At 48.0% G+C, this 13,768-nt stretch overlaps 1 protein-coding gene across 1 annotated transcript; it reads right to left on the reverse strand.

The window, feature by feature from the left end:
* Positions 1 to 743: 743 nt before the first annotated feature.
* On the reverse strand, positions 744 to 1,241 carry LOC142839762 (immunoglobulin omega chain-like). The gene is made up of 2 exons (XM_075956056.1): positions 1,196 to 1,241; positions 744 to 1,108 (listed from the first exon to the last, which is right to left on the reverse strand). Exons 1-2 carry the CDS (start codon positions 1,239 to 1,241, stop codon positions 744 to 746), a joined length of 411 nt encoding a protein of 136 aa, XP_075812171.1.
* Positions 1,242 to 13,768: the final 12,527 nt, after the last annotated feature.

Here is a 13,768-nt window from a genome sequence, read left to right on the forward strand (position 1 = left end):
ATGGTCCACAACAACAAGGCTGAGAACAATCTGGCCTTTGGGAAAATGCCGGCTGGCCCCATCACTCCACTGCACAGAAGGGAGATGTGTCTCTCTCACCCTGGGGACTTTTACTGCTATCTGGAGCCATCTGGGGTTGTCATCACTTAGAGTGGGGACATGTGCTGTGTACTGTATTTGGTAGCAGAGAAGCTGCTCAACACCCACAATGCACAGGCAGCCCCATGGCGAAGCAGCCTCATCCCAAAGCATCACTAGGTACCAAGGAGGGGAACCTGCTGTACCCCAAAGTAGAGGGCCAGTGATGGTGTTCCCTAAGCCCCTTCACTCTGTGACTACAAAGGCGACAATAGAAGACCCTGCCCCTGGCAAGGAGGTCCCCCTCCAGGATGTTTCTGTCACCCACTTGCCCTGTGATCATAATGAGCTTGTTGTTCACGGTGCCTGGCCAAGCTGAGAACCTCTAGTCAGGTTCCAGGGACTAGCCAGTTCTTACATTGGTTCTGAGATCACAAACCAGTCAAGCCAAACTCAGAGAAACAGCTTTAATTCTATAACCCAGCCTCCAGTGGGGCTCACAGCAACACTGCAAGACAAGGGAAAACTGAATGGCTCCATCTCCTTGGCTCTGCAAAGCCCAATGCTCTACCCCTCCTCCCTCTACCAGCCTAGCCGAGCAAAGCAAACTGCACCTAAAGTTCAGGGTCTGAATGTCTCTAGAGCCTGGGATCCCGAATCTAGAACTACTTTTCTCCTTCTCTCTCCCTCTCCATCCACTTCTCCCTTTCCTGGCTCCGGGGCCCCATGGCGCAATAATACACAGCCTCGTCCTCAGGCTGCAGTTCAGAGATGCTCAGGTACACCAGGTTCCTGGCCATGTCTCTGGATCCGGAGAAGCGAGCAGGTATCTTGTGACCCAGGGGCTTGTCTGCGTGTGAGAAATGTCCCAGCAGGAACTTGGGAGGGTGACCTGGCCTCATCTGGAACCAGTAAATGCTGTGAATGTCCATGTTATAGTTGCTGCTCAGGGCGCAGGTGAGACGAATAGTGGTTCCAAGCGAGGAAGAGGCAGATGGTGGTTGATGCAACACGGGCTGAGGGCCACCACCTGGGAAGACAGAAGCATGCCCATCACCTGGGCAGAGCAAGGCAAGAGGAGGGGCAAGGAGGCTCTAGGCCCCAGGAGTTCCCTTACCTGTGAGGTGGGCCAGCAGCATGATCAGGACAGAAGTCCAGGCCATGGCTTGCGACCTGCAGCAGTCTGCTTCCCACAGCCCCTGCTCCTGGGGCCCTTGCCGGCTGGGAAACACTCTCCTCCCTGCTTTGAGAAGAGGGTCATTGCACCCTGGTTCCTGCTCACCACCCTCCCGAGCTTTCTGGAGCATCACTTACCAGAATGGTGTGACGGTAGCCTTTGTGGCTCTGCCTTGGTCCCGTGGAAGTGTGCTGGGAGGAAGCACCTGCTAGAAGCTCGTGACCAGAACCCAGGAGCTGGCTGGTGGGCTCATCTCCCTGAGGGAGAGTGACCTCAACTGCCCCTGAGAAGCTGAGCCCCGTAGAAACAGATTTCTTGTTCACGTGTAAATGCCTGGTGAACTGGAAAGACAGGATGCATCCTCAAAGCAGGAAAAGCACCTCTTCACACAACAGGAAACCAGGGGGCCTAGGAGAGGGGTGCTCTGACTGCTTCCAAACTCTGAAGAGCCATCAACCCTCCTAGAACAAAGTCACTTTAGAAAGAAAAAGCAGCAGGGGCCATATCTTCCTGCCCTCCCTGCTCTCCGTTCACTACACATGTGTCTGCTACAGAGTAAACTGCACCTCGTTCATACACCGAAGCCATGCTCACCAATAGGCTTCTATGCCCAGATAGGGGCTATTAGGAGACCACCGATGGGACCCTGAGCCAAAAAATTGCATCCTTATAAAAATGGAAAAACTGAGCAGACGCTGTGGATGAAGGGCGTTAAGAGAAGGCCTCCATCTCTATGCCAAGGCATCTAGTCAGATCCCCCTTCTAGAATCCTTAGGAAGAACCTGCTGACAGCCTTTGGAGTTTCAACCTTCTGAGACAGGAGAGAACAAGTTTCTGTTATTTAAGCCACTCAGCGTGCAGGGCCTTATCCCCTGCAACCTTAGGAAATGAATACAGAAGCGTCTCAGTCTGTGTGGGCTACAGTAACAAGAGGCCATCCTCTGGGTGTCTAAAAACAGAAACTCATATTTTACACATCCCAAAGCAGCAAGGTCCAAGAGCTCCATTCAGTTCTGACTGCTGAAGGCTTGTTTCCTGGCTCACAGAGGGGGCCTTTTCCTTCTGACCTCACACTGCAAAGGGGAAACGGAGCTCTGGGGAGCTTTTTCATAAGACCTCATAATCCCTAAAGACCCCACCTCCCCACGTCACCCTGGGGGTTAGTATCTCAGCCTGTGAATGCTAGGTGATCCACGCATTCAAACTATAGCCAAAATGGACTCCAGAGTGGCCTAAGAGCCTCTCCCATATGCTCATTCTTGTACAAAAAGCTAGACTTTCCTGTCCCTTGAATCCCATGCACCGGGTAACACAGAACAAGTCACCTTGTCTGCAAGTAAGTCACATATGATGGCAGACACCCTATCTTAAATGAGCCTATGTCACTTCTCTCCCTATGCAGAACAACTTGACCCATCCTAATCATCTGGGTGGGGACTGGAACCTTCTCTTCCTGCCACCGCATTTGCCAACATCATCCTCTGCTAATGGGGTGTTGGGCAGGCCTCTGTGGACACACTTGAATAGCCTTGTCCAGTAGTGGCTGTAGCCATATCCAGAACCTGTTGCTATGGCTCCTCCCTGCTCTCACACGCCGGGGGGCAGGGGATGAAGCACTGGGTGCTCAGACCCAGAGTGAGAGGAAAACTTTGTCCGCTCGTGTGTTTGTTCACTCAGTCCTGCAGGAGTAGCCACTCATGTGCTCGGCCTGTGTTGGTAAAAGGTTCTCTTATTGCCTGGCTCCCACAAAGAACCTCGGTCTTAAGACTCAGAACTGGAGACGGTCCCACTTGTGAACATCAACACTGCAACCAGCCCTGTGGGCCCCTCTCATCACTAACACGATTGGAGCTTGTGGTGATTCTCACAAAGGACATACGGTTGTCCTTGTTGTTGGGATAATATTGGAGCCGAGACTCACATTCAGCCACAGAGATGTCCTAGTCTCAACTTTGTTTCTGCAGACTTAACCTCGTTCCTCTAGGATCCTAGGCAGAGGCTGGTGGGTCTCTGAATTTGAGCCTAGCCTGGTCGTCAGATCCAGGTCAGAACAGACAAGCTTAGGCAGTGAAGGAAAGAAGCTGGTGAAGATATAATTGAAGGAGCGGGGCATGTTCAAGTCCTGACAAGGAGCAGAACCTGGCAGCTTCGGCCACATGGTTCTGGAGTTGAGGGTGGAAGAAAGGAGCTATGAAATTTGCCCCTGAGACTAAGGAAAACTGCTGAGGCCAGGCATGTGTCAGGGGTGTTCCTGAGCGGAGGAGTGAAGAGGCCATTGTGTGAAGCCATGGAGGTGAAGCCTTGACTGCCTTGGAGACCCCAAGATGTTGGAGATGCCGGAGCAGTGGGATCCAAGTCAAGGAGAGCTGCTGACAAGGGGTGGGATGAATCCAAGAGAAGGAAGTGCGCTGCAGCCAACAAAGCTGAAAGGACTGGAGATCTGAAGAGCCTTTTGACCTCGGGTATGGAGATGCAGAGTTTGGCGTTTGCCCAGTTGGGTTTCGTTCTTGCTTTCATCCAGTATTTCCTCACTATGCTTCCTTCCCTATGTTTTGCAATGGTTATAAATATTCTGTGCCATTACGTTGGAATTATGCGATCTGTTTTTTTATTTTGATTTTATAGGGAATTACAGTTAAGAGATTGCATGAATCTCAGATGATACTTTGAAACTTTAGACTTTTAAATAAGTTTGAGACTGTTAAAGATTATGGGGCTTTTGAAGTTGGACTGAATGTATTTTTGCATTGTGATATGGCTGTAAGCTTTCAGGGGGGGCAGGGAGTTGAATGTGGTGGTTTGAAAGAAAATGGTCCCCAAAGGGTGTGGCACTATCAGGAGATGTGGTCTCGTTTGAGGAAGTATGTCACTGTGGAGGAGGGCTTTGAGGTCTCACATATGCTCAAGCTACACCCAGTGAGACAGACCACTTCCTGATGCAAGATGAAGGACTCTCGGCTACTTCTCTAGCACCGTGTCTCCAGCTGCCATGTCTCACTACGATTAACTGAACCTCTGAACTGTGAGCCACTTCAATTACATGTTTTCCTTTATAAGAGTTGCCGTGGTCATGGTGGCTCTCCACAGCAATAGAAACCTTAAAACACCCTCACACCACCCACATGAAAAGATTGGTTTCAAGTGGATACCATGTGTGGGAGGAAGTGTCTGCAGACTCCTAGGCCCTACAGGAGATGTCTCTGGCCCCTGGAACATTTGGGCTTGGAAGCGCATCCACACACTGTTGACTGAAGCAATCTCTTGTTCCTGCAGCCTTACCCCCAACCATGCCCTCACGCAGCCACTAGACTCATTTATGGTCAGGTAGGACAGCTTGATGGAGCTGATATATCCTATCCTTCTCCCAGGCTATACACAACTCTTCTTTAGACCAAAACAAGGTTATCTATACAGTCCAGACTTCAAGGTCTACAAAACCTTTAGGCTACCAGGAGCCCATTCAACCAGGCTGCCTAGTTTGCAGATACTATGTAGACGGTTTTTATCATTGTTGTAGAACAGTACCTGTGAGTTGACACATTCCATCCTTTAGGGAAGCTCCTTAAGTTACAAGGTGTTTTAAAGGGAGTCTCCTTAAGACTCGGGAAGTAAATGTGAGGCTAGAACAAGAACAGGGCACCTCCCAAGTTAATAGGAGACTAAAACAGGAAAATATACCTGGAAGAGGCCCAGACCAGCAGGCTAAGGGTTCTGTCTGCAGTTAAGACAGTTAAGAATAACTTCCTGTTTGTTCTATGTTTGTTTGATCCATCCACACCATACATGTTTGATCACATGTGGGCAGGAGGAATGTGGGCAGGAAGTATGTCAGGATGTACACTTGCCCATGGTTGGATGGATGTAGGTGGAAGGTACACAGACAGGAAATATGTCAGAATATATGATGGCCCCTGATTGGAAATATGGTGGCCTTGTGATTATACCTTTAGAAATCTCAGCAAAGGTGACTCAATGACATTCCTGGGAACCTGGGTTTGGACCTGGCCATTGTCCATCATCCTGGCCAATATCCAATTAGAGTGTACTTCAAATTTGGCTCAAAAATTGTGGAATTGGTCTTTTGCAATGTTTAGGATTAACAGTAAACAACTCAGAAGCTTCAGGAAGTTCCTGAAAACTAGCCAGATTCACTAGGGCCCTCCATCATCAACCTTGTAGAAAAAGCAAGGACGGCTGAGAATCACACAGAGCTGCCTAAAGGAGACCCAGAGCAGTAGAAAGGACACTATCCACTCTCCTGGGCTGCCTGAAAGCTACACAATGAGCTCCAGGTGGCCAGCTCTCATGAGTTGTGGTGGTCAACATTACATTTAAGATTTAATTACTATACTTAAGATAGATATATAAATGGATAGATAGGTATAGATAAAAATGAACCCCTAGTTTGTATAGGCTGTACCCTGTCAGCCCTCTTCTTCCAGATGTTGAAGACTATTCTCAAAATTTACTTATCTTGAAAGACTTGTTGTTCTTGCAAGATTAGTCATAAGATTAGCCACTGCTTCTGCTTTTGTAATCAAACTTGCTTACTCTGCCCCAAAAGATGAAAACTGCAAGACACATATGTTAAACTAAGCTTCTGCTGAGTGTGGTGCTGCACGCCTTTAATCCCAGCACTCGGAGGCAGCTGCAAGCAGATCTCTGAGTTCCAGGCCAGCCTGGTCTCCAAAGTGAGTTCCAGGACAGCTAGAGCTACACAGAGAAACTTTGTCTCAAAAAAATAAAAACGAAAAAGGCCAGGTGCTGCATCTCAGGAACCCTCTCAGGTGTGGTCCTGGTGCCACTATCTGAATAAAGTCTCCTCTTATGAAATGTATTCATGGTCACCGTGAATCTCTGAGTGACCCCAGACCCATAACAATTGAAGGTTCCACTGAGATCTGGGTGTTCAGCCTGATTCGCCATTTTCTTCTGACCAGCATTGGGCCCTGAGGCTCCAGCAAACTGGGAACTGAGAAATCAGACAGTACCAGCATTTGAAGAGAGCCCTCAGTCCCAATCCTTATTATCCACACAGAAGCCTTGAGAGCCTGAGGGCTTTCGGCATGGGGGAGCCGAGACCTCTGATGGACCCAGTTTGTTGGAGACCACCTACAGATCCTCACCAAGGTCCTCAACAGCCTGGCTGAGAAACAGGCAGCCGAAAGCCTCTGGAGGTGTAGGTAAGGGTCCTCTCTGTCTGCAGCGCATCTGTGGGAATCATGGGAAGGCTAAACACAGCGTTACTTCTTGAATCAGAGGGACCCTCAGAACGCAGAAGGGTCCTTGTTTCTGTTGGAAAGCAATGGTTCTGGAAATAGGAGGTGGCCCCAAATCATAGTTCTGTCTGTTTTATGTTGTATGGATTATTTGTTATGTTGTTTCTTGGCTTTGAAAATAATTTTAAAACAATTGGTCAGAATCTTCAATTCAGAAAACAGCACCGATCTGTGTCCTATGGTTGTAGGTTTCATTTTTGCTGTCCCATCCCTTAAAATGTGTTTCTGTGCCCCCTTTAACCTTTTCCATATATGGAAAAGGCTTCCACACCAACCAAGAGAACAGAATGAGGGCATGGGCACAGCTGGGGCAGCTCCTTGCTAGTACTTCTCTCTGCTTCCTCCACTGTCCTCTGTCTATAGCCAGGACCGGAACTCTGGCTGCTGCCCGCACCACACACCCCTACACCTGCCCACCCCACTTACCACCTCCATAGGTACAGTAACCCCTAACCCTGCCTCACTCGTCTCCAAATCTAAGACTAGCCATGGCCTTGCTGGGAGCCTTTATGTTGCTTTGTATAATTGTAAACAGATTTCTCTGGACCACACCAGTTCTGCTTGGTACCCTCGGAAAATCGTGACCTGACTGGGGCCGGGAGAGACACTGTCATTGTAGTTATTGTCCTCTTTGCCACCGCTGCTTTGATAGCCAGGGCTCAGAATTTTCCACCTCGTTCTGGTCCTTCCCCCTGGTCACTGGACTTGGTTTTGCAGAGATTTAGATGTCTTTTAGGTCATTGTCGTGGTGAATATCTGAGCAGCCTCAGACCCATAACAAAAACTGTCACCCATGCCGAAGTAGGCTTTGGTGAAGCAACTGCCTTTGAGTCATTTCTCTTCTTGTATGTAACCCCAATAAAACTCACTGCTCTACAAAGTTGAACTTTCGTGGTATCTTTGCTTTGGACTGATGTGGCTCTCTGTCTGGGGTGAGTAAACATTTGTTCAGGTCTCCCCAGAACTAGTCTCACACAACGATTACCTACTGTTTCGTGGCCACCCAAGACACTGCAGTTTCAAACAACGAAAGCTGAACTCTGGATATCAGAGCGGCCTTCTGGTTCTGCCTGTGATCATGTTTGCGGCCGCAGGTGGGCTGCAAAGTCCCAAAAGGTCCCAAATGGTAGCTCATTCTTCCCGCAGCTTGGCTCTCAGCAAGACCTTCCCACCCAATCCGGTCCCTCTGGCCCGAGTCACTGAGACCCAGTCACCCAGAAAGGGTCTCAAAGGTGAATGACATTCTCTAGCTTTTTGTTTGGCGGTTGAAAGGGGACTTTGCAAAGAGTTTGGGCCTCCATGGGAAGGCTGTGAAGCTCACTGTCAGCTGCCTATTTCTGTGGTTTTTCTAGGAATCAAATATCTTCAGAAGCAGTCCCCAAGCTGTTGGCTCAACAGAAGAAACCTCCAGGGTTGTTGGGGCCCATCCTGACTGCCTGGTGGGGTTATAATACACACACGCCTTAATTCACACACACACACACACGCATGCACCATATACATACATAAATAACTAAAGGAACAGAAACACAGTAATATTGAGACAAGAAACATTTTTTTAAAAAAGAGTAATTAATAAAAAAAAACCTTATACACTGAGACCTAAAAATAGTGTGAGGTCTTACAGGGAAACAAAACAAAACAATGGAGTCCCCAACACTACATGCAACTGGATTTAAAGCAAGCAAGAAGTAAGAATCTTCCCAACACCAAGCTATCAGCGCACGCAACTCTGCCTTGAGTCTGAGCTGCATACTCACTGTGTCTTGACACCTTGGTCTTTTCTTCTGCAGGCTGGGTTCCAGCTTTGGACTAGGTCCTCGCTCTGGCAAAGAGCTCCAGGACTTCCTGAATCCAGCTCAAACACTCCTGGGAAGAAACCGCACTTCTGCTAAGCAGCTGCTTTGTGGCCACACAGGGGCAGCTCTGAGGCAGCTGGTGTGTGAGCGGCTTCATTCGAGGGTGCTTCCTTTGCTGCACAGGGTGGCCTAATGGCAGGATACTGGGGACCCCTGACACTGCCTGTTGATAGAGGCCAGGTGCCTGTCAGGGTAATGATCTCTTTCAGAAGTAGCTTAGAGAATTCTCCAACGACCAGCTCGTACAGAAAGGCAGGGCAAAGAGAGTGACATCCAGAATGCTAGTTTTTTTTTTAATCCCTGCAGGCCAGAAGAGGGCACCAAATCTCATTACAGATGGTTGTGAGCCACCATGTGGTTTCTGGGAATTGAACTCAGGACCTTTGGAAGAGCAGGCAGAGCTCTTAACCACTGAGCCATCTCTCCAGCCCCAGAATGCTAGTTTTGAGGTCACATTCTAAGCCCCAGTACCACCAAGGCACACTTTCCCCTACACCATGTATGTAACTATGTTCCTCCTGTTGTTGCCACGGAGACCCAACTGCTTTATGTCCATTGCACTGGTTAAAGTTCCCCAACAATACCATTAGCAAGAATGGTTGTTCCTAATCTCACCACCTTTAAAAAACACCCTTAGCTGTCCTCCTCCCTCAGTTTGTGGGTCTCCTTCAGCATAACACAGCCCTTGGCCCTGTCGTAATCACCACCTCTAGTTTTTATTGGTTCTATTTTTCCATTTATCCTTGCTACATACTTACCTACTTTTACCACTACTTACAAGTTTTGGATTCATTTTTTAAGACATTGTTTATTTGTGTGTGTTCATGTGAGTGTGTGTATATGTGTTCCTGTGTGTTCCTATATGAACAAGTCTGTGTGAGTCATGAGCACAGGTATGCTCATAAGTATTCTGTGCCTTATTCTCTGAGGCAGGGTCTCTCACTGACCCTGGAACTTATGGTTTCTGCTAGAATGAGTTGCCAGTGACCTGTGGGTATCCTTGTGTCTCCACAGCCCTGCTGTGGGTTTACAGACATTTAAGGACATGCCCACTATTTTACATGGGAAATTGAATTCAGATCAATTTGAGTGGCAAGCCCTTTTACCCACTAAACCATCTCTCCAACCCATTAGCCTATTTCTCTTCTTAAAACTTTTTTGCTTTTAAAATGTATAATATTTCACCAATTATTTGAGTATTTCATATGTGTATACAATGTATTTTGATCATATTCATCCCCCACTCTCCCCAGAACCAGTCTGAGCTATTCATATACTCATGGATGTGAAGCTATTCACTAAAGCATGGTTAGCCTACCGAGGGCCACACCCTTAAAGAAAACTTGTTCCCCTTCCCCCAGCATCCATCAGCTGTGAATAACTCCCCAACCCCAGTCAGAATTCTGGACAGCTGGCTGACTTTGTCCTGTGCGGGCAAGCACAGCGGTGCTCCTCTCATATCCAATGACTCTCCCTGATTTCTGGTTCCTATCAGCTTTCTGGCCCCCTTTCTACAACAGTACCTGAGCCTTGTGGGAAAAGACACGTGATATAGATGCCCCAGTATGGCTGAGCACTACATGGTCTTTTATTCTCTGTTCCTTGGCCAATTGTGAGTTTCTGCATTAACTGCCATCCACTCTACAAGTAAACCCCTCTGATGAGGTCTAAAGTGGATATAGAGGTAGGAACCCAGTGTACAGCTGGGGCTTCTGCCCATTTAGCTAAGTAATAGCATTAGGTTTATCCCTGGTATCTAAGAGCTCTCCATCCATGAGTTCTTGGCCAGATTTTCAGTGTAAAGCATGCATTTTCTTCCTACATTGGATCAGAAAGCAGTTGGTAACCCCCATAACACTTGTACCACTCTTATATCCTGTTGTGTGATATTTGGTTTGTGTTCTGACAAATAAAGCCTATCTGGAGATCAGAGGGCAGAGCTAGCCACTGGTTAACCATAGAAGCCAGAAGCGGTGGCACACCCTTTCATCCCAGCACCTGGGAGGAGGAAGCAGGAAAATTGGGAGTTCAAGGCCACCCTGGGTTATAAGAAATTGAACCAGTCTAAAAGAGAAACAGAGCCAGATGGTGGTGGCTCATGCCTTTGATCCCAGCACTTGGGATCTCAAGTCTTTAATCCCAGTACTTGGAAGGCTCACGCCTTTAATCCTAGCACTAGGCAAGTGGAAACAGGCCAGTTCAGTCTGAGGATTCCTAAAGACTAATTAGAATTACACTTCAGTATCCATGTATGTATCTTGGCATGCTGGTTATTACTGTTATTATGAACTCGCAAGGTTCAAAGTTGAATACAATTGTTGGTGAGTTTTATCCCCTAGCCACCTAGTAATAAAAAAGCTAACTGACTTCATTTGCTTTTTGTTGTGATAAAATGCTGACCAAAACCAACATGGACAGGAAAGAATTTGTTTGGCTTACATGTTCATGTCACAGTTCATTCAGGGAAGTAAGGGCAGGAACTCAGAAGACCTGGAGGCAGGAACGGGAGCAGAGGCCATGGAGGAATGCTGCTTAGCGGCCTGCTCCTTAAGCTCATGTTCGTATTTCTCAGGACCACCTACCCAAGGGCTGGGACCTCCCACATCCACCATAAATCAAGAAAATGCTCCTCAGAATTGCCTGCTGGCCAGGCTGATGGAAGCAACTCTTTGGCCTTATGACTCTAGCTTATGTCAAGTTGACAAAGATATTAACCAATGCACTAGCCATGAGAAAGGAAGCTTCCCAGTCAGTACTAGCTGGGTTTCTCCATGGCCTGTGACCAAAGTATGCTGGTCAGCAATAGGCTCTTACCTTCAAATCCTAGTGGAAAGCGAAGAGCAATGGGGGAGCTCCAGGACACCCAGATCAATACCTTGAGAGCAGGTATCCCACCCAGGGCACTAGACCATTTCTTAATTGTGCTGTTTGTTAAATAATTAAAATATCAGAGATTCAAGGCAGCAGAGGCACCTGAGAGACACGCAGGAACTTTGTGGGGATGAGGTGTTGAAGGATGAGCCTACAGACACGCGGTGTCTCCAACTAAAAAAAAAACAGCAGGTCTTATATGAAGATGCTTTTAAAAAGTGGTTTCATGGGGCCGGGCGGTGGTGGCAAATGCCTTTAATCCCAGCACTTGAGAGGCAGAGGAAGGTGGATCTCTGTGAGTTCGAGGCCAGCCTGGTCTATAGAGTGAGTTCCAGGACAGACTCCAAAGCTGTCTTTAAAAATCAAAAATAAGTAAATAAATAAAATAAATTTTAAAAAAGTGCTTTCATGGAATTGGAAAAAAGATGGCAGGGTGGAGCAATGCATGACCACAACAATTGTGGGAGCCTGGCTGCAGAAGACAAAAGAGCATGTTCTTGCTGAGTGGCCTCGGGCCACTGGGAGGCTCCCGCACCACCACACCCACCTCGACCTGTTCCAACCACAGGTCCTGCCCACTCCATGGAGCCTCCACGCTGCTGCTTGCGCTGCTCGTGCTGCTGGGGGGAGGTCAGTGTGGGCTCTGGTACAGCCAACTGGGGGCTGCAAACATGATAGCTTTGCCAGAGCCAAGGGCAAGGTGGCACAGCAGCCTGGAGCTCTCGCAGTCCTGGCCCTGACACGCTGCACAGCCTCGTGGTCACCCTGACTCTGAGTGGCAGCAGGATGTCTAAGAAGAGAGCTTCATTTTCTGGATTGAGTCTCCTCTGAGGGACTTCTGTGGTCCGTACTGCGGCCGGAGGCCATGTTAGTGTCTGTGATATATGCTGCTGTTAGAAGCCATGTTGATGTCTGTGACCCATGTGCTGTTGGAAGCCACACTGACGTCCATGGTCCAGGCTGCTGCAGGAGACCATGTTGATGTCCGTGGTCCGTGTTGCCACTGGAGACCATGCTGATATCTGTGATTCCTGCTGCCTCCAGCTGCTACAGGCAAGAAAGCTTCTTTGGCAGTGGTATCAACGACTGCAAATGCATCACTGATAATGAGACACATTGTAGGGTTCTGTGACAACCTTTCCCCCTGCACCAAGAAAGGAAGCTATTGAAGAGAGTCCTTAAAAGCCGTGATAAAGATGCTGAAGTGTAGCTCTTCACAGTTGATGGCCTCTGGCAAGGGGTAGGGGCGGGGAAGGACTCAGTTATCTTTAAGGGTTGGCCACGGGGAGTTCTGACCGCATTCCAGCGAGTGTATGAACATCACAAATTGGACTTGGTGGGGCTTTTGGGGAGGGTCCAAGGGTGGGAGGGTAGATCTGGGAGGAACGGAAAGTGAGTGTGATCAGGATGCATTGTACGAAATTCCCAAATAATTAATAAAAATAATATGTTGGGGCCGGGCGGTGGTGGCGCACGCCTTTAATCCCAGCACTCGGGAGGCAGAGGCAGGCGGATCTCTGTGAGTTCGAGACCAGCCTGGTCTACAAGAGCTAGTTCCAGGACAGGCTCCAAAACCACAGAGAAACCCTGACTCAAAAAACAAAAAACAAAAAAAAAAAAATAATATGTTGGGGAAAAATTATTAAGATGTAAGTTCTTTATATATTCTGAACATGAGCCAGCTATGTGACGAACGTATTTCCTCTTGGTTTGTAGCTTGCTCTTCACCTTTCTAATGATAGCCTGTCTTAGTCTGCTGTCTCAGACAGGCCCCAAACCTAGGTGAGACTAGGAAGGTATTTTCCACAGTTCTGGAATCTATGAAATGCAGGTTCCTGATGCCAGCATGCTTGTGCCTGTCAGGTCCAGTCTCTAGGATTCTGTCCCTGCTTCTTCCCTCTCTAGGGGAAGAATATTGTGTTTTTACATAGAAGGAAATAGAGACCATGACCACAGCAACTCTTATGAAGAAAACATTTAATTGAGGTGGCGGCTTAGAGTTCAGATGTTTGGTCCATTATCACATGGTGTGGAACATGGCAGCGTGCAGGCAGACATGGTGCTGGCTACATCTTGAGCAGAGGGAATTAGACTGTGACACTGGAAATAGCTTGAGCATAAGGGATAGCCCCAAAGTGACTCAGTTTCCATCTGGAGTTTATTCTGACTTGAGTTCAAGCTTGCCTGCTCTGCCTGCTCCAGTATCGTTAAGAGCTGTGAGAATGTTCTGATTAAGCCCATGGGAAAGAGCATTTTGCTCATGAGAAATATCACATCACCTACAAAGACACAGGCTGGTAAATGCCAGCCAAAGGCACATCCAGATAGAAAAAGAAACTGCTGCTAGCAGGATTCGCGTGATAGATAATGAGGCCACTGCTACTTGCTTCTTTCTCTCAAGGTCAGTGCAGGGAGGTGGTTAACCGATTATGCTGTTCTTTGGGCTGCTTTTTGCCTGTAATTAGCATACATGCTGGGTGAGAAATAAACTCGGAGCTGTGCAC

The sequence above is a fragment of the Microtus pennsylvanicus genome, chromosome 1 (assembly GCF_037038515.1).
Source record: "Microtus pennsylvanicus isolate mMicPen1 chromosome 1, mMicPen1.hap1, whole genome shotgun sequence".
Classification (NCBI taxonomy): domain Eukaryota; kingdom Metazoa; phylum Chordata; class Mammalia; order Rodentia; family Cricetidae; genus Microtus; species Microtus pennsylvanicus.